At 38.3% G+C, this 25,414-nt stretch overlaps 1 protein-coding gene across 7 annotated transcripts in view; it reads right to left on the bottom strand.

Annotated features, from left to right (window-relative positions):
- Window positions 1-25,414, bottom strand: part of Akap9 (A-kinase anchoring protein 9) — a 131,973-nt gene that overhangs the window by 19,599 nt on the left and 86,960 nt on the right. For 6 of the 7 annotated variants that reach the window (XM_038315468.1, XM_038315466.1, XM_038315465.1 and 3 more), the window contains 12 exons: window positions 20,617-20,779; window positions 19,629-19,841; window positions 17,186-17,418; window positions 14,237-14,356; window positions 10,380-10,556; window positions 9,670-9,774; window positions 7,170-7,322; window positions 6,685-6,864; window positions 4,256-4,319; window positions 4,050-4,141; window positions 3,586-3,672; window positions 1,044-1,113 (listed from right to left, as the gene is read on the bottom strand). In XM_038315468.1, coding sequence (XP_038171396.1) covers window positions 1,044-1,113; window positions 3,586-3,672; window positions 4,050-4,141; window positions 4,256-4,319; window positions 6,685-6,864; window positions 7,170-7,322; window positions 9,670-9,774; window positions 10,380-10,556; window positions 14,237-14,356; window positions 17,186-17,418; window positions 19,629-19,841; window positions 20,617-20,779 — 1,657 coding nt within the window. The remainder of the gene's footprint in view (window positions 1-1,043; window positions 1,114-3,585; window positions 3,673-4,049; window positions 4,142-4,255; window positions 4,320-6,684; window positions 6,865-7,169; window positions 7,323-9,669; window positions 9,775-10,379; window positions 10,557-14,236; window positions 14,357-17,185; window positions 17,419-19,628; window positions 19,842-20,616; window positions 20,780-25,414) is intronic. The other variant, XM_038315463.1, reaches the window with a different exon arrangement.

The following is a 25,414-nucleotide window of genomic DNA, read 5'->3' on the forward strand; positions in this document are numbered from 1 at the left end:
TCATACTGAAGGACTGTTCTCCAAATTTTGTGCAAGGCAAGGTAGTGCAAACTTGTCACTTGTGCTGACATGGGAGGATAGAGACAAGAGGACCAGAAGCTCGAGATCACTCTTACAGACACAAAGCTGGAGGACAGCCTGGGGTACATGACAACCTCTCAAGAACTAAATAAAATATCTGGCATTATCTAATAAATCTGAAGATACAGATCCCATGACCTAGTGATTCACTTCCTAGGAGGCTGGGAAGGTGTCCATGTGTATTAGAAATCCCAGAGAAATGCCTGTAGTCCTGACTCTGACAGCTAACAACAGAAATGACCAAAGGTTCAGACAAAGAATTTGCACATACAGTTATGGCGATAACTCTCCATAGCAACAAAAGCTACCTTAGAGATAGTCACAGAACGTTGGAAGGATGCCATATAAAGGTAAAGAAACAAGATACAACATACCCACAGATTGATAAAGTTCAAAACTAGGAGAACTTTATAAAATGAGTATGTGGGACATTACTTGCCTGGCAAGTGGAACTTTCCCAAGAGCCTCCCATGCTCTTCCATACAAACCAAGGTAATCATTTCCCCGTTTTTTTTTTCTTTAGTTTTCCTACTACTTTATAAATTCCTAGAGTGTATATGTTTATAAAGTTTTCCTAGTTTTGTTATAGTGCATCTGAATTTTGTAATTTTCTGTATGGATGCTATACATTACATTTTTGTAAGCAAAGGATTCAAAATAAGCAGCTACTTTTATTGTGGATTCCCTTTTATTTTAGCTAGATATCTTAAGTGGGTCTAAAGACTTTTCTCAAAAAAAAGGTTTTACAATAAAGAAAATAAACCTATGAGCTGAACCATATCAATGCAGTGCCTGTTTATTTTAAATGAAATAGAGCTGTTTAAAAACAACCTGACAATCACTAATCCTAATACTAAGAAGATGCACTATTTCCTTTGTGTCTGAAAACAAAGAGAAGGTGCCTGAGCAGAAACATTTTCCGAGGGCAACAAAGCGAATGTTAGCACCTGGCATGCACACACCTTGGCTTGCGGTGTCAGCTGCTTCTTCTCTGCTCTGCACACATTCCACAGACATCTGATACTCAGTGCCCTGTAACAAAGGAAATCAAAACATTACGTGAAGAGCGGTGGAGAGATAGTGGAATTACCAACCAGGAAGTCTGAATAAGAAAGAATGGAGCCTACATACTAAACTTTTTTCATCAAGATTTCTCACAATTTTTTTTTTGGTCCAAAAAAATATCTGTGAGGGTCTGTTGCAGACAGATGGACTTTAACCTCTAACTATTGCTGTGCATTTCCTAGAAAACAGGAACATTCTTGTTTTTATTATTTATTTACTTACTTGCTGGGTGTGTCTGTGCCCGTGCTTGTGCCTAGTGAGCATGTGGTAGTCAGAGGACAGTCTGTGAAGACTGGTTTTCTCTTCCCACCCAGTGTGCATCAGGGTCAGACACCTGTGCCCTTACCTGCTGAGCCATCTCTCTGGTCCAGAAACATTCTACACAGCCACAATATTCTTAGCAAGAATAATTAACATTACTATGCTATCTAACACAGGGAACTTACAGAAATTTCCACCAAATGTCCTTAGGAAAAAGAAAAGTGGTAACAGCAAGTCTTTTGGGACCTTGAAACTTCTACAGAACACAGGCTAATTTGTCCTATGTTCTTCAATTTAAAAAAAATCCTATTTTGTACTAATTTAAGTCAAAGCTCTTGATGTCCTCAGCTAGCTTCCTGCATTGATAAGACCCCACATAACTGGAAACAGCACACTGTAGAACAAGAAGGCTGACAGCATCATTTAAGCTCCACTAGCTTTAATATGCATGCTGTTTTCATCCCTTGTACAGGGTTTCATTTCATGAGCCCTGCCATAGTCACAGCACAGAACTACCTCGGCAAAGATTCGTCTTGAAGTCACAGCCTCCCCCAGCCTCAGCTCATGCAAGAACTCATATCTATCTGATCTTTATCACTACAATTTTATCATTTTAAGAGAGTTTACTTGGCATACAGAATATTGAGGACATCAATAGCTTGTCTTTTAGCTAATGAGTTGTTTTTGTATTCTCTCTCTTCTTTTTAAGAATTACTTATCTTTTACTTTATGTGTATGTGTGTGATTGTGTGAGCTCATGTGCCCCAAACCATGTAGGATCCTGCAGAACCAGAGAGGGCAGTGGATCCCTGGAACTGATGCTATACACAGCTGTGAGTTGCCATGCTGGGAACTGAACCAGGTACTCTGGAACCCCTGAACTATCTCTCCAGCCCCTACTGGGTTGTAGTTCATTGGAAGGATGTACCACAGCTGGTCCATTTCCCACTGGAGGATAAATGGCTTGTTTCTAGTTTGGGAACAATTACAAATAAAACTTATGAATACTTATGTAGAGCTTAATTTTTTTAAAAAATTGATTCATTCCCTTTTATGTGTGAGCATTTTGCTTGCATGTATACAACATGTGTGGTTGGTGCAAACAGGTTGAAACAGGGCAGTGGAGCAATGGATCCCCTGGAAATGGAATTACAGATGGCTGTGAACTACTATATGGGTGCTAGGAAGAGAACCAGGGTTCTCTGCAAGAGCAACAGGGGCTGCTAACTGCCAAGCTGTCTCTCCAGCCTATACAAAGGTTTTTAACAAGATTCAGGCTTTCGTATCTGTCCGACTTGTGGTATGAGTGGCTGCTAGGCTGCATGATAAAAGCATGTGTAACTCCCTAGCTGCCAGGATTGCTCTCCTACGGCATTCTTCCTGCATTATTGCATGATGCAGCCTCTCTGCCTCTCCATTAGCATTGTCTGTGCTTTTCTGTCTGCTTCTTGGTTTAACGGTAGCACAACAACAGTGCTGTGTCCTTCCCACCAGGAGCAAGCTGACATCACTGCTGGACTGACTGCTTTAACTGAGAGGTGTGTGCAGGGTCTCTCCACTTTGCAATGGAAGATACCTTCTGGAGAGTTATTTCACAATTATGCAAATATAACAACATTTCCACACTAACTTTAGCATCCATCACTGTTTGCTACTTGATAAAAAAATCATGATTAATAAAGAATTCTTTAATTAAATGGCTCCTTCTAGAACATTTTACCATGCTATTTTAATTTATCTATTGATGAATATGATCTCAGGAATTCTTTTTTTCACTCTGCTTCATAATCTATTAATATCATTTAGTTGTTTTTTTTTAAATATTTTTTTTCTTTTCTTTTCTGGGGGGTGGGGTGAGGGTGGGGCATGCATGTATGTAGGTCTCCCCAGGACAAGTTTTGTCACACAATACCAGGCTAGTAGCCTTGAATTCAGAGATCTGCCTTTCTTTGCCTCCTGAATGTTAGAATTAAAAGTGTCTGCTATCTCACTCAAATAGTTTGATAAATTAAATGTCTGGCCAGTAAGAAAGCCTTCATGTCATCTTCTCTGAGCTTTTTACACATTCTCTTTATTCTATGAACATTTTGTTACTGAAAATAAGGAGATTCTGGGTTTCGTCTTGTGTCTCCCATATTCCAGCCCCAGAATTCCCAGGCCTCCAAGGAACTACAATACCTTTGAAGGATCCTGTCCATCATCATCAGGAAGGTCCGCAATTGAAAGCATCTGTATGCCCTCGGTATGGACAGCTCTCAATAATCCCTGGAAAATAAAGTATCAAAGACAAAATTATGACTTCAAAGATTGAAAAATAAGACATGCATAGTCAAACAAGAACTCCATCAACCTCAACTGAAGACCACTGTAGACAAGAAACTGGACCCAACATTTCAGTTGTCTGCTTGCTGTGGAGTGGTGAGTGAATCCTAACAATCTGTCTTTTCATAACTTTCACTTCTAAGTTCCTTCCTCTATTTGGCTAACACACTCGTTCTATACTTACTGATTACTGAAGACTCTCCCACATCACAATTCTTTCTTTGTAGAGGACCTTTCTGCGTAACTTCAAACTGACTTCCCTGTTCAGCGTGGAGATGACACTAGCTAAGCTAACTAAGGGGTTTTTTTGTCTCCAGTACCTTCACTACCTTTGGAACTACAGGTGAACTTTCACATTCTTCTTGACCTTCTGATGCTATGTCAAATGCCTGGTCCAATTCAGAATCAGAATCTAGAATTAAGAAAACAGCCATCTGTAATTACACATGTGCATGCACATGCAAAGTAACACTTTTAAAACAAATACTATCTATTTGTTTAAATATTCCAGAATTATGCAACTTACCACTTGAACTTATTTCTCTAGTTTGGCGAGCATTAGAATATGTCAAAGCAGGAGTGGAGGACGCCTAATTTCAGAAGACAAGAAGAGAAAATACACGACTTGAAAATCAGACCCAAAACTCATTCATCTATTTTCTGATATAGTTAAGGGAGAATCAAAGACATCAAATGAGGAACACGGGGAGAGCACAGTTCATGCTCCAAGGCTCATTTGCACTGGAACAGTAAAAGCAACCAATCAGTTCCCACACACTTTTTTACACATTATGATCAGATTACAAAGTAGTGAGGTTGTATTATCTGTTTTTGTTCTCATGGGATCTTTGTTTCTGTTTAATATACACCTTTATCACAGAGTACAGATTAAAAGCATCCTCTCAACCAGTTTTCCAAAGGAGGCATAGGTAAAGAAATGAAAACAACAGAAGTTTTCTTTAAATTCAAAACAGGCTTTTCCCTATATCACTAATGTTTAAGGTATTGATCTAGGGAACTGATTGAGAGGAACTGAAGACAGGTAGAACAGATGAATTAGGAATTATTTTGGTCATCTTACCAAAAGCTTGTCACTAAATATTTCTGTCTTTTTATAACTGGCTAGTTCTTTGTGAGACCTTGATTCAGCTCCAAGAGCTTCATGTTCATCCAAATGTTGCCAGTCTCTACCTGCATGCATGACCTCAGCACTTGTCTGAGTGAGAGATGGAAAGAAGCACCCTTCAGAATCCATCAGCGGCTGTCCACAGCACTCCTAACTGTAACGCACATTTACTTAGGATGACTGCTTACACTCAGAGGACAAAATGGCCAGTGCTTGTTAAATCAGCGAGGATGTTTTCAGAACCATCACGTTATATGAAGATAATAAGAGCAATTTTCTGAGACTGATGGTAAATCATGTCAATAATATATATATATATATGTATGATATGAATGTATATATTAAAATACTTCATTGGATCCAACAATTTCAAATTTATATCGTATTTCTCATAGAGTGCCAGACTTGACTAAGATATTTTTTAGATGCTAAAGGCTTTTGGAAAGTCTTATTGCCATTTTAATATTTAGTACCCATAGTAAAGTGGTTCCAAATGCTGGTAGGGAAAATCCCATATGTAACTTTCACTTCTAAGTTCCTTCCTCTATTTGGCTAACACACTCGTTCTATACTTACTGATTAGTCACTGATTTGACCAAAATAAATAATGTGGGAAATAACTTGCATTTCGAGACTGCTTTCATGTTCTTGGCAAACAAAAACATGGGGCGTAAAACTGGATATAAAGAGAATGATTCTCAGTGTCTTATAATTAAGAGTTCAAGAGTGAGCCCAATGCCCTAACAAAGGACCATCCTCTCTACTTATTGTACAGCACATTAAGTGTGGTATGGAAAGGAATGAGGAACTTGTCTTAAATTTTTTTATAAGGGAAGAAGGTGATTTTCTGACTTAATGGACCCTGAACAAACAAACCCACAAACAAATGCACTGTTCTAAGCTCACAGGTTATTTCTTTGGGTCATTCATTGCTTTAAACATCCTTGCTTCAGCAGGGACTGTAGACTTTGTGACCATAACTTACACATGCACATACTGAGTCAGTGTCATAGAGGGGTTACAAGGGAGTCTTGGGTGATGATCTTCATCTGCGGTGCAGAATATAAAACCTAGCTGGGAAGTCCCTTAGGGGACTGTGCTAAAAAACGTTGCTGAGAAGTTCCCTTGGTGAGGGGGAGAGCGGGGGAACTGAGCAAAGCTGAGAAGTAAAGGTAACAACTTTCGGCTGAGTGGGAGGAGATTTCTACATTTCTGCTGGGGCTTCCACTTCAGTAAAGTGTTTCTTGGGCCAGAGAAGAGGCTGCTGATAGCTCTGCTAGGACAGTCCCTTAGGGGAACAGGGCAGAGCTCAGCTGTAGAGGCTCTCCAGGAGAGGAGCAGGATTGCTATATCCTGTGGGGAGACCATCCCCCACTGCACCCCAGCTTCAGGTAGCCTCCTGATTTTTCTCCAGACCTGAGCTGTCCTATAGGGGCTTTAAGTATATCCTGGTTTCCCAATAAGTCAGGATATTTGCAGCTCCAGAGCTGTAACACTCACTTCCCTACAGTTACCTAGAATATTTAAGTAGAAAGAAAAAAATCACATTGAAAAGTAACCATGCAAATCTGAAAATCTTAGAGGTTTCTTTCTTTTCCTTTGCCTTCTTGATTTTTCTCAGTGTCCTCTTCTAAAGGTTTCTGTAGCTCTAGCACTTTCTCTTCCATTTCCGTTTGTTTTCCTGATAGAAAACTAAAATGCATTTCAGGCACTCGCCTCTCTAACTCTGCTATGCTCACAGTTAGTGTGGAGACATCCTGTCAGATGATCTCCATTCTGTCTCTCTGTCCTTTCTGCTTCGGATGACAAACAAATTTGAAGTGGCACACCTCCTTATCTGTTGCAAGTTTAAGCTGATGATGGACTTTAGCCAACTGTTCATTTAACTGGTCAATTTTAGCGTCCTTTTCTTGTATTATTTGTGCGAATTTCCCAAATAACGTAGGCTGATCTGGAAGAGGTGTAGGATCAGATTCTTTCACGATAAACTCCAGCTTTTTCATTTCATCCTAGGGACAAAAATAACTCATAATTATATGATCATTACATGTTATTCTTCAGAACATTTCCTTAATTAAGTCCCATAAAAATATAGTGTATATAATAAAATTAAAATAAGATACTGTATTTCAATAATTCTGAAAATATTTTGATAAAAAATCTCAAATATTTTTATTCATGATGAATTCAATTGTCTAGGTTGAGCAGTAAATAAGTCCCATGCAATTTCACTTGCTTACTAATGTTGCTGCTAGCAAATATTTATAAAAGTATGAAGTATTAAAAACGTGAATTATTTTTATAAGCTAATTACCTGATACAACTTATTTTCTTGCTGGAGCTCTTGCAGACGGGTGGTGGACTCCTTTCTTTGTATTTCCAGCTGCATGTGGAGCTCCTGAACCTCGTCGTTCTTATTTTCCAGTTCTTCTCTAAATTGCTCTAATTGTTCTTCTAAATTAGAAATCTTTAGAGCAAAGTTACCCGAGAGGGAAAAAAAACAAAACCCAGATCATACAAATGCTACTGTCAAACAGAAAAGAGTTCTATTTAATTTACAAAGGATGCATGTTTAAGACATGTAAATGGCAATAAAGGAAAATGGTTTTCTAAGCTGTGTTTACCTCCTTAATTCCTAAACATGCTCAAACTATATTTTTCTGTTGTTTTTTAAGACAAGGTTTTTTTTTTTAATGTAGCCCTGGCTGTTGTGGAACTTGCTATGTAGACCACGTTAGCCTCAAACTCAAAGATATGCCTGCGTCTGCTGTCCTTAGTGTTGGGAATAAAGGCGTGTGCCATCATACCTGTCCTCAAACGTCAAAAAAGATTTTAAAATTATGTGGAGATGGGTTTTTTGAGGATAGTAACAATCATTTAACCAATTACTTTATGACTACTTGATAGATGTTTAATGAATGGATTTCCACATGCCTATTGAAGTGATGACTTAAAAGCAACTTAAGATACAGGTGGGCATTTAGTTTTCTGTGGTGCCAGGAATCAAACCAACATTTAAAGCACCCCAGACTAATCTCTAGCCTTTCGAAATAACGTAGTATCAGTCTCTCCACATCAGTTCTTGAATAAAGAAAAGTGATTACATGTAAAAAAAATGCTCTTTGCTTTTACAAAATAATAAAACTTAAACAAACAAGAACTTTCCAGATAAATACCTGTCAGATGAGCTGCCAGTAGAAATATCACACTATTCTAGAAAGGATTCTTTCAACTACCCTCATCTGCATAGATGGCATCATTTGAGCTGATATCTGAACATCATTTTAGCTGTTATCTAAACTATTTCTGTATCTTTTAAAGCTTGTTTTGACACTTCTATATTACTTAAATCCAACAAACATTTGAAATATATTTAATGTCCTGAAAAATTATATGGAGAAAAACATGTAAGTTGAACAATTTTAGGACTAGCAAATGGCCCATTTGGTAAAGCACTTGGTGCGCAAGCATGAGATCTACTGCGTCCATGTAAAGTCACCAATCATGATAGCACATGCTTGGAATCCTAGCTCAAGGGAGGTAGAAATGGGAGGATCTCCGGGACTCACTGACCAGCCGGGTCCAGCCTAATGGGTGAATTCCAGGCCAGAGAGATACCCTGTCTCAAAAACACAGAGGCAAGGATGGAGTTCTGGGGATATGGCTCAGTGGTTAAGAGTACACAAAGCTCTTATAGAGGACCCTAGTTTGGTCCCTAGCACTCATGTTAGGTGCCTCAAAATGTCATGCAGCTCCAGTTCCAGGGCAGTTATACCCTTTTCTGTACTCTGGCGGGTGGACACAGATTTACAAGCACATATCCCCATAGAAACACACACAGTTAAAAAAAATAGAGACAAATTTCGAAAAATAAAAGAGGTGGACAGGTCCTGAGGATGATTCCAGCGGCTGAGCTGTGTTTCTACACAAAGGTGCACGAGAGCATGCACTCCTACACACTTCTGAAAGGTCATATCCACATCACTAACATGTATTCCCGAAAGAAAACGTTTAAATATATTATACATGAAGTAGGAAGTTGAATTTACTTTTGTAATAATAATGAATTTTCCTCTTTTACAATAGGCCTAACTATGTTTCTCAGTCTGACTGGGAACTCCTGGTCCTGCCCTTGCACACACCTCAGTCTCTTGAGCAACTGGGTTGTAACGCCATTCCTAGACAGATATGATTCTCTTCAAGCAAGGGGGTCCAGAAAAACAGGGGGACTGTTATTCTTCCTGTTGTGATGGTTATTGCTAGTATTTGTGATGATGGGGAATCCCAGGTGCTTGCACAAGCTGGGCTAGTGCTCTCTAATAGTGAGCTACATGCTCAATCCCAGTTACTTTAACTTTGACCCATTATGTTAACAACATGCCTTACTTATGAAGGAGGGCAATAATCTCTCGGGGAAATATTTTAAATAGTAACAACTTCAACAACGGAAGCTGGCAAAGACATAGCAGAGCGGCAGTGACAGACTACGCACATTGCAGCAGAGAGAGGCACGAGCTTACTGTGGCCCTACACTACCAGCTCTCTAGTCTCCTCTTCGCTCAGGCCACACAAACTACACCGGCTTCTTTTTCATCTAAATGTCTTCCTGCTTCAAGGTCCTCTCTCCATGAACACTGCCTTTATTAGTTTATCTGTTCGGATTATAATCTCCAAGGTTAGTCTTCAAGGCAGTGAACTGAGAACCAGGGAACTTTGCTTTCAGACAATAATGCCCTTCTGTTCAAATGATCCTTTCAAAGTAATTGATGTAAAACAATTCAAACACATTTGTCATTTAAACAGAAACACCTTACCTCCTTTTCCTTTCTGTCAATAGCATCCCGTTCAGCCTGCAGCTGAACTTCTAAAGATAATCCAGGGTCAGTCTCTACACCTCCAGACTGCTTCTGGTTGTTTTTCTAAAAAATACATTAGGAACGTTTTCAAAACGTCAGACATCACCCTGACAACTCACCGCAACATTTTTATTTATTTAGCAGTAACTCTATTGCTCCAACTTAAATGGGGGAAAAGTCTACATTTGATAATATTCAAAAAGGTACAGGTGTTCAGTCTTGAATGCATTTTTCATAAATCAAACACAAACTGCTGATATTTAAAACTCAATCTTCATATAAAACAAAAGTCTCTTCCCATCTACCTGACATTTAAAACTCAATCCTCAGATAAAACAAAAGTCTTTTCTCAGCTGCCTGCCTCCAAGCTTTCTTGGTCTATTCTATTCATTCTGCTCCTGTAGAATAATGGGAAGGACTTCATTACATCTTAGTCTGGAGTCAGGCTAGAGTCTAAAATTTAGCTCATGGTCATAACTGACAGGTAAAATTGTAATGGACTCTTCTAGCTTAGCTAATCTTCCTGTATCACAGACGAGGAATGCAAATTCTATCTGGAAGGACAACAAACAAACAGAGTTATGAATATACACTGTTTCATAATGTCGAAAGGTCACACCACTCTGTAACTAAGTGTGGCTGTCACCGAGCTAGCATGGCCCGCGCACCTCTGCTGTGGACTCAGCACTAGCAAGCAGGGCGTGCTCCAGCTCCCGCCTCCGGCACTGCAGCTCCTCGATTGCGGCATCGCGGTCCTGCACCTCCCTCTGCAGCTGCTCTTTGTGCAGCAGCAGCTCGCTGCACTGGTCCGCTTTCTCCCTGAGATGACCAGTTAGCTTTTCAATCTGAAAAGAGTGGACAGTGTTTAAAATGTAGGTCATTCATAATTATTAATTACTTATTTCTTAAAAACTGCTTTCTGGGGCTTGAAAATGTATCTCAGTGGTAGAATTGTGTAATATATGCAAGGTCTCAGGTTTGATCCTCAGTATCCCCCACCAAAAACTGAGATTTTAAAATATGTTACTCTTATTTTAAATAAGGATAGCAATGGTCATCTCTAGCAAAAGTGACATTTTGTATACTGATAAAACTTGGCATACTAGAACAAAGAGACACACTATCGCTTCACAGAACTCATTTAAAAACTCCTTCTCTTAAGATCATCACGACTTCATCCTGGAGTAAAGAGTTACAATGCATTTTGAATAATGTGAATTGTCTAAAGGCACAGCACACTACAGGCTAATGATGTAATAAGGATGACACACTCGCAGCTCACTTGCTGACTTGCTGCTAGGTGAGGAGTGTGTCTAAAGTCTTCTGCATGTTCCATTTTGGAAGAATTATTTGGCAAAGGTTTAGTCTGTACACCCTCTGGTTAGAAGAGATGAGAAGGCATATATGAAGGAACCTGAATTTCTTTAAGTGCTCCTTCTCTGCCCAAAATAAATAGCAATTGTTCCCAGTCTTATCTTTTAGGACTGATACACAGTACCTCAAGTGTTGAACAACAGAAATGGAAGAATATAGGAAGGATTAATAAGACAGTTTATGGACATACTCATCAAGGAGAAAGTACTAAAATATTATAATTTAAGAAATAGAGGAAATACTATGTTTCAGTGAGACACTTTGAAGAAATTACCAAAATGACAAACCTTGCTCTCAGAAAATTAAAAAATGAAAGCATAATCTAACTACAGTCTCATAGATGGTAGTAATAAAGCTACTGAGGAAAAACCAGCAAGGACATGTGGAGGAGAGTCAAGAAAGCAGACAAGACAGCAGGTGTGATGAATAATGCGACAGGTGTCTAGGTGGTTTCCTGAGGAGGAGGAAAGCAGAAGGCAGGGAGGTCTCAAGTTCCATAAGGACATAGCCAGTTTTGTCAGCCTCAGACAACTTACATCACATGAAGCGACCACCTCAGTGAGTGGTTCTCACCCCCTGTGCTGGTTGAATGACACAGTATTTTGTTTTCTATTTCTTTGGAATTCTTGTAAGCAAAATGAAACCAAGTCAACTACATGAAAATTATAATACTTAGAATTAAAATTATTTCCAGAAATACACCGTAGTTAATCTAAGTGTCTACTAAGGCCATGCCAATCTCCCTACAAAGTGTAAGCTTTTCCGTAGGCTAAACAACTTGGTCACTATAATCAATAAGCAATGGCCCAGTGTTTGCTATACCTTAAGTACAATCTTGCTTTATCAGGAAAAGGCATCTTTACATTTATACAGGGAGCCTTCCCTCACCTACATGGCACTCATGCAGTCAACAGAGCTCGGGCTACATTTATGAACTTGAAAAGGGAACAGTGGGGGTGAACAGTGGGTGTGGTGAGGATCAGCAGGTACCAGCCTACTGACTGAAGTTCCATCCTGAAATGCAGGAAGAGAACTGATCTCACAACTTCTGTCAACCGCCACATGTGTACTGGGACAGCATTCCATCGTTAACACACACACGAGAGAGGGTGAAACACACACACACACACACACACACAGAAACACACAGACACACAGAAAAATATACACAGATACAGAAACAGACACACAGAAACACACAAACAGACACAGAAACACACAAACAGACACACAGAAAAATATACACAGATACAGAAACAGACACACAGAAACACACATGCACACACACACACAGAAACACATACAGACATATGTAGAAACACACACAAAGATACACATAAAGATACACAGATACAGACACAGAGACACATACAGACAATATACATACAGATACACATGGAACCACACAGAGACACAGATAGAAACACACAGACACACACAGAGAAACATATAGAAACATATACACACAGAAACACACAATCACACAGACACATAGACACACACACACACAATTGAAGAAAGGGAACAAAGCAGCAGAAAGACTGGTTAGGATGCTACCACAACTATCCAGACAAATAATCATAACAGCTAAAATGTATGGAAATGAACAAAAGTGGAAACCAGATATAGTACAAATTTGACCTACCAACAGGATGGTGGCTGGGCTGAGAAAAAGAACTGAAGAATATAGGTTTGAAGCAATGAAGATGCATAAAAGATATGAAAATTATTGAGATGAAGAGGAGTATTGAATATATGGTGGGAAAGGCAAGTTCTTCTATGGCTATACTGTTCTTGTGGTAAGTGGAAGGAGATGACAGCTGAATATTTAAGTGTGGAGCTTGACAGATATGTTGAGAGGAAGCTGCAGATATAATCACTGATACAAGACTTCTGGGAAGGAAAAGAGACCTGATCCTGTGCCTTCGGGAGCTCCATCACTAATTCTGGTAGGTAACAAATGGGAGAGAAGACCAATGGAGCAAGAGTATTGCAGATGCTAAGACAACACAATGCCTCTAGAAGACTTTATGAAACACCTCTGAGCAGTTGTGTGGGTGAAGGCAGGAGTCATTTCTACAAAGCCAAGAGGTGCTAGGAAACCTAACAGAAACACTATGAATGGAACAGAGGGGAAAACTCAAGAGGTACTGGATAACCTTTATAGCAAAACTTTAAATGGAACAGATTCAAGAGAGAATGGGAGTACGTAGCAAAGAGTGAATACAAATGACTTTTTTATTGTATTCATTCATGTCTTTGTGTGAGTGCTTGTTCATCTGAGCACGTGTCACAGCACACACACATCCTTCAGAGAACCAGTTGCAGGGGTCAGTTCTCTACCCCCACTTCCCAGGACAGCTTATTTGCCTTGGCAGCAAGTGCTTTCACCCTCTGCCTTAGGGTTACAATTGCTGTATGAACACCACGGCCAAAAGCAAGTCAGGGGAGGGGGTATTTGGCTTACACATCATTGCTTACAGCATTGCTGTTCATCAGTGAAGGAAATCAGGGCAGGAACTCAAACAGGGCAGGATCCTGGAGGTAGGAGCTGATGCATAAGCCACGGAGGGGAGCTGCTTACTGGCTTGCTTCCCCTGGCTTGTTCAGCCTTCTTTCTTATAGCCCAGGGATGGCATCACCCACAATGGGCTGGGCCCTCCTCTATCAATCATAAGAAAATGTCTTACAGTCAGATCTTATGCAGACATTTTTTTCTCGATTGAAGTTTCATCCTTTTAAATAACTCCAGCAAGTGTCAAGTTAACATACGTCTTGCTGACCAGTAATAACCTCAAATCTCTTTTATCGTGAATGAGAATAGAGAAATGAACAAGGAAGTATATTCAGTTGTGTAATACACAGAGGGGAGTAATTCCAAATTTCAAACTTCCTCCCCTACCCATTCCCGTATTGGTTTGGTGTTTGAACAACAAACTTCAAACATGCTAGGTAAATACTCTTGAGACATATTCTCACTCCAATATAGTGCATTCTTATGGTTAACAGGTGCCTCATATTTAAATAACACTTTTTTTTTTTTGATTTTTGACACTGACAGAAAGAACTCACTTTTGGGTTTTTCCAAATACCTTGTTTAATACTCAAGATAAAATAAGTGCAAGGGAGGACACTATCAGCAAGTTCTTACTTCTCTGGCTTGCTGCTCACTGGGAGGTTGAGGTCGAGGCACCACCTTGATTTGCTGCTCCAGCTTCTGTATTTCCATTTGGAAGATGTCTCTTTCATGCTCCCTGTCCACTGTCTGCTCCTGAAATTTAATGGCAATGTTAATAGTAATAATAGTGGTGATGATGCTGATATTGGGTTGGGCATGCTGGCACATGTCTTTAATCCCAGTACTTGAGAGGCAGGGGCAGGCAAATTTTGTGATTTCAATGTCAGACTGGTCTACATAGCAAGTTCTACACTAACCAGGGCTTCATGGTAAGACTGTGTCTAAAAAATAAATAAATAAAATAAAAAAACTATATAACTTACGACACTGTTATTATTTAATGATTACTGTGCCCACTAGTTCTTATATCCCTTTAGCTAGAGATTTAGACATTATGGACTAATACATGAATACCCAAAACTACAAAGCTTAAAAATAAAAGAATTCTTTCCTACACAAAACTGTAGCATCTGGGTGGCAACATCCATGTAACCATCTTACAATGTAATATACATCAAAATGGAATGTTGTGTGCCATGAATGTAAATTTGTCAGTTAAAAATTAATCTCATTTTTAATATTTAAAGTCTCCATTGAGTCTAGTGGTTGTCATTTTAGCTTCAGAAAACTTTTATATTCTTTAAAATTATTGATACTAAAGAACTCTGGCTAATATGGCAATCAATATTAAAATTATTAGAAAATAAAACTGAGAAGTTTTAAAATATCTGAATACTTAAAAATTACAATAAGTGCAATAATTCAGCAATAACATAATATTTACCTTTAAAAATACCTATTTGTGAGAACTATAACCAACATTAATATTGGGGATAACAATATTTCCTGAGACAAGAGGTATTGTTCTAGATCTTTTCTTTTTCTCATGTTTTCCCTTTTACTTGATGTTTTCAAATGTAAGAAAGGAAGGCAGGAGGCTCGCACTCGGAGCTCTCCCGAATCCCAGTTGCATGTGCTGGGGGAGGGGGGGCTGCTATCCTGCGACACTGCTGACGGGGTTATCTTCAAACGCAAGCAGCTGCTTGAAAAGAGGGCTGTTTTCAAGGAATTGGGATGGCGTTCCCTGATTCTACACCACAGGCTGATGGGGGTGGGGTGGGATGGGGTGGTGCTGCAGATTAATTTCCAGGTGGCATTTGAAACTCTATCTATCAGTGACCTACTGACACGCCCATATTAAGCCACACTGGTTTCTTTGGAACTTTTACATACTCAGGGCTTTGAAGTGTTATGTGTTTGTCATTTGGAAAATAGCAATTTATCTCAAATCTCCCTAACACTAACATATTTCATCATGCAATATTTAATGATCAAGCCACTGATTAAGGCCACCAAGAATCTCCCCCCGAAATCTGGTTCCTGCTCACACACATCAGTACCAGCACCTTCCATAAACTGCCAGATGACTCCAGAACGCAGAACTGCATTGTGGGTACTTAGTCATACAGAATGCTGGAGGAAACCTGTATCCAGAAGCTAATAAAATTAGTGACTTTTGTTGTTGTTTTTTAAAAAAATAAAAAAGAACACATCTTTGGAGGTTATAGTACATTGCATATTTGGGCTCTTTAACAAAAACTTGAGTATTTAAAATTATTAGTAGTACTATTCTTTTTATATAAATAATGTTAAATGTAGAAAAAGAACAAGATGAACTTGTACAAAGGAGGAATCTATTGCTAATTTGGTTTGAGAACAGGTAAACAATATAAATTAGTTTGTTTAATCCTATTCTAGACGTACACCTAACAAATGTATACATTTGTTCAAAATGTATACAAAATATATACAAAATGTATTCCACTGATTCTCTGACAAGTGAAGGTCACTGGCTGTTGTGAACAATCGTGTACACTGTGAAGATATGCTGCTCTTGTTGGTCTAATAAAGAGCTAACTGGCCAATAGGTACGCAGAAAGAGGCTAGGCAGGACTTCAGGACAGGGGAGAGAGCTCTCTGGGATACAGGAGGGCGGAGAGAACAAGATGAGCATGCCGTGCCAAGGAAAGGTACTGAGTCACATGCTAGGATGTAGAGAAGAAATGTGGGTTGCACATTTGTAATTAATAATAAGTCTGTGTGGTTACTTGGGAGCTGGTTGGCAGGACAGAAATATCAGTCTACACTGGCTTATGAAACCCTAAAGATGCTCTGTGCGAGAAGTCAAAAGCAATGAGATTCTGGGTAGAATGGTGGCAGCATGACGGCGGTGCCTGCCACACCGGGAGCTGTGCTTACCTGCTCTGCAGGAGCAGTTGTAACTCCTGGAGTTAACTGTTTTGGTTACTATCAAAAGGCAAAACTAGAAAAAGCTTAACTTTGAATTTGGAAAACAGAGCTGCTTAGGGTTATTCACAACTAGGAGTGCTTTTAATTTCTTTATAAAACTATTTATCCATTAAATACTGTTTTTGTTGTTTTGGGTTTTTTTTTTTTTTTTGAGACACTTTCTCTGTGTAACAGACCTGGTTGTCCTGGAATTCACTCTGTAGACCAGGCTGGTCTTGAACTCACAGATATCCACTTGCCTCTGCCTCCTGAGTTCTGGGATTAAAGGTGTGCGTCAACACTGCTCAGCTCATACTTAATCTTTGTGTTGCTAGGCATTCGACTCAGAGACTCCTGAATACTAAGCAAGCATGGATTGTATCATCAAGTTGTACCCTCAGCCTTAGTGGTCATCCAGCCACCCACCCAATCCATCCATCCATCCATCCATCCATCCATCCACCCACCCACCCAATCCATCCATCCATCCACCCACACCCACCCACCCACTTAAACACCTACCTGTCCCATCTGTTAGTCCGTCCATCTGTCCACTCACCCATGAATTCCTATCTGCCCATCCAACCAACAAAGACATGATTTCGAAATGTAGCTCAAGCTGAAGATACTTACATCAACAAATTTTCTCAAATTTTCTAGTTGTTTCTCCAGGGCTTGGTTTTGCTGCCTTAGGTCTGTTACTTCGGCATTTTTCTCCTGCTCCATTTCTATTAGCTTACTGATCTTTTCTTCAACGTCAATTTCGAGAATTTTAACTTGATTCTGGAGTTCACTGTGTACCTTTTCTGCTTGGCATTGTACTTGGAGCTTTTCTTTCATTAGCTTTTCTGTCTCCTGCAGAAATCCTGTTTGCAAATATGGCACAATGCACTTGAGTAAATAATGATTTATAATACTATGATAATGAAGTCACAAACTACTACCTTTAAACTTTATCTTCATGAAGCAAAAGCTGAGAATTAAATTCATTAAAAAGTAAATTCCTTTTTTGGAATATCAAAATACTCCTACTATTAGGCAGAATGAACAAAAATGAAAATTTCTATTACAGAAAGGTATTTTTGTGAAAACAATATAGTAAATAACAGAATAATCCATTTTTATGATTAGGGAAAGAACAAAGTTCAACTGAATTAAAACATAAAACACTGACCACATTTTTAATCATAGGCAACACTGAGTCTATTCCAAAGCCAAAAGTCACCTTCATAGGCATACATAATAAACAGAGTAAGCAAATACTGTAAATCTTTAACCAAGAAAAGGGGAACATAAAGAGGAAGGAGATGAAAGTCAGAATTTATGATTAGTGTTAAGTTTTATTACATTAGATCCATATCCCTGAACTACCTTTTCATGTTTACTTCTTTTGCAGCAAGGGAACATGTACACGTATGGGATCAATGTGGTTACTGCATGAGGAGCACATTCAATTCCTACTTCCACTACTTTTCTCCTATGTGACATGTGATAAGACAGTCTTCAGTTTCATTATGTGAGCAATTGGGGATGAAATTAATTGATATGTGTAAAAAAGAGTGTCTCGGGTATAAAAAGGATTGTGTGAGGATTAGCTGTTATTATTGCAGGTGATAAAGTATAGACAGCAAGGAGAAAAAGAGAAAAGAGCCTTCTAGAACTTTTATACTAACTGATGTGCCATCACTGTGATCAGATCTAGAATCTATAGAGAACATCTTTTCTAAAATAATATTATTATATGTTAGTATCAAAGTTAGTCAGCCACAAAGCCTCTTAGTAAATTAACTGATTCATTTGCCACCATCAGCTTACCAACTCTTCTGTTTGGCAAGGAACACTCTGAAGAACCAAGACCAGAGAGCTTAATTCATTCATAGAACAAAAATAGTTTGTTTCTTATCGATACTCAACATTTCTTTTGAAATGTCAAAATGGTTTTGGACTCTGTGCAAAAGCAGATGAAATAAGATGATGCTAACTATGAATCTCAGGTGTTAATAGCAAAACAAAACATTACATGTTTTATTGTAAATTAAGCTGTGTTACTGCTGAAAAGAAAACATTGTAAGTATGAAAGAAACACAACAGAGAAACTGAAAAATTAGAAATGTTAGTTGAAAACTGAGGGTCACCCAAATTTTAAGTTGTGAGTCTACCACCCAAAAACAGTGCATGCAACTGCACACACCTCCTCCGGGAGCTGCAGCAACTGCAGCATTTATTGGCCCTAGGAGAGTAAAAACAAAATTATAGTTATGTCTTCTACTTCCTCAAATATGATAATGCATAGCTGTACACATTAAAATGCTGACATCACTGGTTATCACTGTTACCCACAGTCTTTTGCATATTTTGTATGTATTAATGAGACCTTTTAACCTTAAAACTTCCAGTCCAAAACTTGTGTCAAACTAATCTGAGCCATCTTCCCGCAACAAACACACACACACAAACACACACACACACACACACACACACACAAGAAAATTGTAGATTTTATTTCTAAGTTGATGAAAATAGAGAAACTCCAAGTATATAGATCCCAATTGTGCATTTAAAAATCAAAGAGGGTGTGGTAAACAGGAGTCAGGAGTCCATGGTCACAAAGACAGACTTTTACCACTCAAGAAGTTTTAAAATCAAGATGCAAAAATTAGCTATTATAAAGTTAAATGTTCTCTGAATGCCCCTGAAGGAGATGCAAGCCCACACAGCCTGCAGCAGCACCAGATCAGCGCTGACAATGCCTGTCTCCTACTAGAAGAGCTCTGTTGTATCCATTTCCGAAATACACAGCCTCATTACTTTTAGCTTTTGTCTTTTTGATAAGATGTTGGAGCATAAATAAATATCTTTTCCTGCTAAAAGTTAATATCCTTAAAAGGCAAACAGAAAATGATTCCATAAAAATGGCTAATAACTCATTTGCCTTTAAAGTATATTTTCTTAAGATTTTTCAAGTTTGTGTATAAAATATATAAATAATGTCACTGAAGAGGATTGTCTGTCGCATGAGCATCTGAAGAAGAAGAAAGAGAATAGGAACTATATGATACAAAGTCTCAGTACGTACGCTGCTCCACTGGGCCTGCCATCTCCCTCATTGCCGCCTTCTGCCTGGACAGCAGCTCTCTCTCCTCCTGCACTTGCTGTTGCTCAGCTTCCAGTTCTTGCAGTCTCTGGTTCGCACATAACAACTGCTGCTCTAGATGATCTATCACATACGATTTTTCCTGAATTTCTCTTTCAAAAGCAAGTTTTTCATCTGAATATCCATCAATAATATCTGTAAGACACAAAGCGGGAGAATGGAATTGCTTCTAATTTATATTCACAATCAGGTTTTGTTTTTTGAGATAGGGTCTCACTGTTATACCCTACGTTAGCCTTGAAAATTGTGATCATCCTGCCTCAGCCTTCTAAGAGTTGAGATTGCAGATGTGTGTGTCTAGGCCAAGCTAAGCATTAGGTATTAACAATAAAGACATCCTGTGAGCAAACTTTCTATCACTTCATCCTATGAAAAGCCTGCTGCTGAGCTTTGCTGTCATTGCAGTAACTGTTCTTGTTCACTGCACACAAACACGGAATCTGCCTAAACTGTCTAGTACTTGCTATACTAAAGTACCACAACGCACATATGCAGTTCAGTTTATCAAATAGACAGGCTCCTGGGAGCTTAAAATACAGCTTGTGAATTGGATCACATTTTAAATATATTAGAGAAGGTTCATATAACAATTCTAAAAGGCCAACACCCTCAATAGTCACAGAGACTAGAAGAGGGTTTTAGAGGTTAAAGTCTGCGATCACATTTAATAATGACCTTATACAGTACAAATAGCAACCTTAGCCTTAGTTTCTCATTTTTAAGGAATTTCCTCAGACCCACCATCATCTACTTTTTAATCACATAACTTTTTAATGTTATCTATAAATCTATAAATTCTTTTTATAATGTGTGTGTGTGTGCGTGTGCGCGCGCGTGCGTGTGCGTGCATCCAAGTCTATCTTAGGACTGAAACATCTCCTGTCTCGGTGACCAGAGGCAAGGCACTTACTTTCGGCTCTATTCAGCTCCACAGCCAGCTGCTCTCTGGCGCTGGACTCATCCTGAAGTCGCTCCTGGAGCTCTTCTATGCATCTAAGTGACTCCGCTGCTTCCTGCTTTTGTCTAACCGTTTCACACACCAACTGGGTCTGTGTAACTTTCGCATGTTCAAGCTAAACCGGGGGGGGGGGGGGGGTGGAGGGGGGGCAAGAGAACACAAAGGAAGGTAAGTATTGGGAATTCAGTATTCTTTCTTGTAAACAAGCAAAACAATAAAAAAGGATCTCAAATAAAGGCATTAAATTAGAGCCAAACACTTGCAGCACATGTTAACAGCAGGTAGGATAAGTCAAGGCAAACATATACATTTGCTGTATGCCACATTCTGTAAGGGATCTAGGCCAGTTTCACGGAGTTATGGAGTATGCATCTTACTCTAGATCAGTGGACATGTATTCTGTCATACAACAGGGATAGCGCTAATGAAGCAAAGCTCTCTGCATTCCTACAGACTTCCACTTCAACATTTGACTGTTAACATCTTCAGTACTGACTAGATACTAACACATGGCATCAAAAACAAAATCATGGGAATGCAATAAATAAAATTGTAACACGTGGTTATTAAATAAAAGCATTATACTTCTGAAAAGAATTTGTAAAAACGTTAAAGCATCTGAAGATATTCAGCTTATTGAAAAACCTTGGATGACAGAAACATTAAAAATCTAGTGCCCTTTAAATGCTATTTATGGGTGGCAGAGATGGCAGAAGGGACTGGAGCCACAGATTTGAAGCAGCAGGTAAACGGTCACTGTTACTGGGTGAGTGGTGTGAACTCCCAGAAAGGCAGTGACCCTGCTTGTGTCATCTGGCCTCTGAAGGGCTGTCCTTGTTACCTGTCTTCATCAGTACGAATCTGAAGCTTTCAAAAACAAGTAGCTGCATGTGTCTACACTAGAGGCACAGCAAGTCTTAGGGATCTGTGAGTTCACATGTACTCTGTGAAACTCAAAGATATAACTACTAAGTTCTAAATTTAAAATACAACCAAATATAGTGGTTTCTAGCTTAGATAGAAGTAATGTATCATAAAACACATTAATATTAAAATATTACTATATAATTCTAAATATAATAAAGATAATAACAACCAATATATTAAAACGACATATTTAATTATATTAATAAAATACTTAATATTATTTTTGCACTTCAAATCTGAGTACTCTTTATGGAAAGACATAGACTATAGTGTCACTAAAGCCTATGATCACTTTAAACTAATGGGTCTCAACCTTCCGATGCTGCCACCCTTTAGTACAGTTCCTTACGTTGCAGTTCCCAATCATAAAGTTATTTTCATTGCTACTTCATAACTGTAATTTTGATGTTATGAATTATAATATAAATCTGTTTTTCAATGGTCTTAGGCAGCCCCTATGAAAGGGTCATTTGATCCCCAAAGGGGTTGAGATCCACAGGTTGAGAACCACTGTTCTAAATAAATGTCCAAATAGCCACATGTAATTATTCGTTTTAATAAGACACTTAAAATATCACTTAAAACATTATTTCAATGAGAATTCATATGAAATGGAAAATATCACCAAAAAGAATAAAACTTTTTTATAAACACATTTAATTGGGAAAAGGATTTATTCTTTTAAAATGCAAAATACATTTACTTAGTAAAGAAACATGACCAGAAAGTATGAATTCATCTGTACACAAACACCTTTTTAAAAGAGCAACAGCTATTTCCAAAAGTATCCATCACTTCTGCATATGCACATGTAAATCTCTCCAGAAAACTAATTTTCACCTAATAAAAGTTGGAACTCTAAGAGTTCAGACTGTAACCAAAACAGGTGCATTTCTTTCCATATTTCAGATTTATTACAGAAATTCAATAGAGGATTTAGACAAAATAAAATCCTGCTTTATATGAATGAACTGCCAAACCCTTGCTTTTATCTCTCATTTCACAAGGTTTAAGCTAGTTAGCATGAAGGTATACATACAAATTTACAACAAGAACAAGAAAAAGCAAAACAAAAACTTTAAAGCAATAAAACAAAATAAAGCTATGAAACAAATTAGGATAACACACTGGGTTCATACTTCACTGGAATAAAAGATAATCTTCCAAATTTTCACCTAAGTAATTTATACTTGAATTTCTTCCCCACAGGTAGAGCATGATTGATCCCTACCATGGGCAACAACATGCAATACATACAAAAAATAAAATAAAATTCAGAGTTTTAACTTTTCAGCAAACAGGATTAAACTATGCATAAAGCATTAGTAAATATTCTGTCACTTTAAAAATTGTCAGTGAGGTAGCAAAACTATTCTTAAAATCATCTGGCACAGTAAATATTAGCTACGATTTATAAAGCCATGCAAGTCATAAAAAATGCTGAATAGCCCATAGAGAATGTTCACAACATATTTAAAGATGCTATGAACCAAAAGTCCTGAACATGCAGGCATTTTTACACTGAACATTTGATCTTAGAAGTGTTCACAAAATATACTTCATGTTAAAAGCTAAAAAGGTTATTTCTCTATGAAATTAAAAAGCTTATTAAAACAAAAAACAGTCCTTGCAGTCGTAAAAAGCATTCAGAATACAAGCTCCCTTTACTATGTTTATAGCTACGGCCAATAGGGCATATCGCTACAAACTTCCCCAAATGGCACAGCAATTCCCTAGGCAATCTTAGGCAGCATAATACCCATTTTCTCACAGATATTTTGGGTCTGTATTACAGACACACACTCTTAAGGACTGGAAGGCTCTTTTTAAATAGCTTGACCGGTACTGAAGAAATGTAATATTTAGCTCATTGTACTATCTTAAGTCAAAAGCAGTGAAATTGGGGTCTGAGGAACAAATTTAGCACTTCTGCCCACCTCAGGTGTGTGAGCAGTAACACCCAATGATCGTCAAGCTAGGGTCTGCTCCAGCCCTCTACAAAGACAGTGACATTTCCAACTCATTACAGTGCACTACATTGTTAAAGTACTATTGTATACTTACTGAATAAGGAGGGGTGGGCAGTGAAATTTTAGAAATAAGTTTTAATATGTGTCCATTTCTTTTGTGAATAAAATGAAAAATAGAAATGTTGATAATTACTGAGTTATTTTCATCCAAATGTTCAGACAGAGGATAAGGATACGGCAAAGGCACACGAGATTCAACTTCATAGAAGTCTACCTCCTGTTCTTCCAATGAGGAGCCACTGAGCTGGACACTGGTCAAATAGGTCCTGTAAGAATCCATTCTATATGAGGTGCCGCGCTTCTTCTGCTCCGTCAGTTTTCTTTATGCTTACTACATTAAAGTTCCTTTGAATTTCTCAAGACATTCTATACTAGTACAAAATTTTTAGTATTTACAAGTAAACTATAATTCATAGAAATTCAACAACAAAAAGCTGATACAAAAGTTTAGCTTAAAACAAAAAAGCTATCCTAGAAAATCCAAGTCAAAAACCAAAATAGGAGAAAACCCCCACAACCCAATAATAAATGCAACAAACAAAAAATATAGTTCCAACTAGAATAATTAAATCCCCGACAAATGAAAAGAATAAAATAAGGATCTAATTAGCCAAGCAATAGAACTGCTCTCAGATTCCAATGTGTCTAAGGTAATAAGCAGGTCTTCCAAGCAGATCTTGCAGGCAAGGTCAGCTTGTAAATCTCCATGGTAGCACTTGAGAAATGCTGCTGACTTTAGCTCTTCAAGCCTCACAATTCAAAAAGAAAAGCTCCTCTCAACTGAACTATTCAAATAACCCCCATGCTGAGCCAAAGGAGGAAGAGGCTAGGGCAGAGGGTGTGGTTAAAGTCTGTACACACAGGTACGTGGACAGGTAGCTTGTGAGTGAGGAGGTCAACACAAAAGCCTGCCTAACAGGATCCAAGTCCGGCTTCAGAGCTCTGAAAAGGGTATTTAAACAAGTTTATAGTGCTTTGGAGATAAGCTAGTGTTTTCCGGCCCCACTAGAATGCTGCTTTAAGAATATAAAATAGTAGCCGGGCGGTGGTAGCGCACGCCTTTAATCCCAGCACTCGGGAGGCAGAGGCAGAAGGATCTCTGTGAGTTCGAGGCCAGCCTGGTCTACAAGAGCTAGTTCCAGGATCGGCTCCAAAAAAGCCACAGAGAAACTCTGTCTCGAAAAACCAAATATATATATATATATATATATATATATATATATATATATATATATACACACACATATATGTATATATACATATATACATATATGTATATATATGTGTATATATATATATAAAATAGAAAGTATGATTGTGTTCACATTTCTAATTCAAGCACATCAAAAATCATCAGTTCTGAAAAACTGAATTAGAACCTGTGGTATATTTCCTTAGAAACAAGACATTTAAGAAGCTACTGACTTATACATGTCTTGGCCACAACCCATTTTCAGTTTCTTGAGTGCATGTCAAGGACAATTTCCTTTTAAAGCTGTATTACGTGTTAGTTAGCAATCACATGCCGACAGCAGCCCATGGGTCCTGACTCAGGCGTGAAAGCCCATGTTGGTCGTGATTAACAGCCAGTCTCCCGCAGCTGCAGAAACTTAGGCAACGATGAGTGAGACAGTCACTCAAAATTTTAAAAGATAAATAACTTACTTAAAAATAATCCTGACAAAGACTCTCAACATTGAAAGTTGCTTTAAGTAACAGACATTCATTTTGATGCTTGTGTTTTTTATTCTGTAACTAAATATGCCACACCCACAAAAAACCTGTATCTAAAT

Source organism: Arvicola amphibius, chromosome 18 (assembly GCF_903992535.2).
Source record: "Arvicola amphibius chromosome 18, mArvAmp1.2, whole genome shotgun sequence".
NCBI classification, from domain to species: domain Eukaryota; kingdom Metazoa; phylum Chordata; class Mammalia; order Rodentia; family Cricetidae; genus Arvicola; species Arvicola amphibius.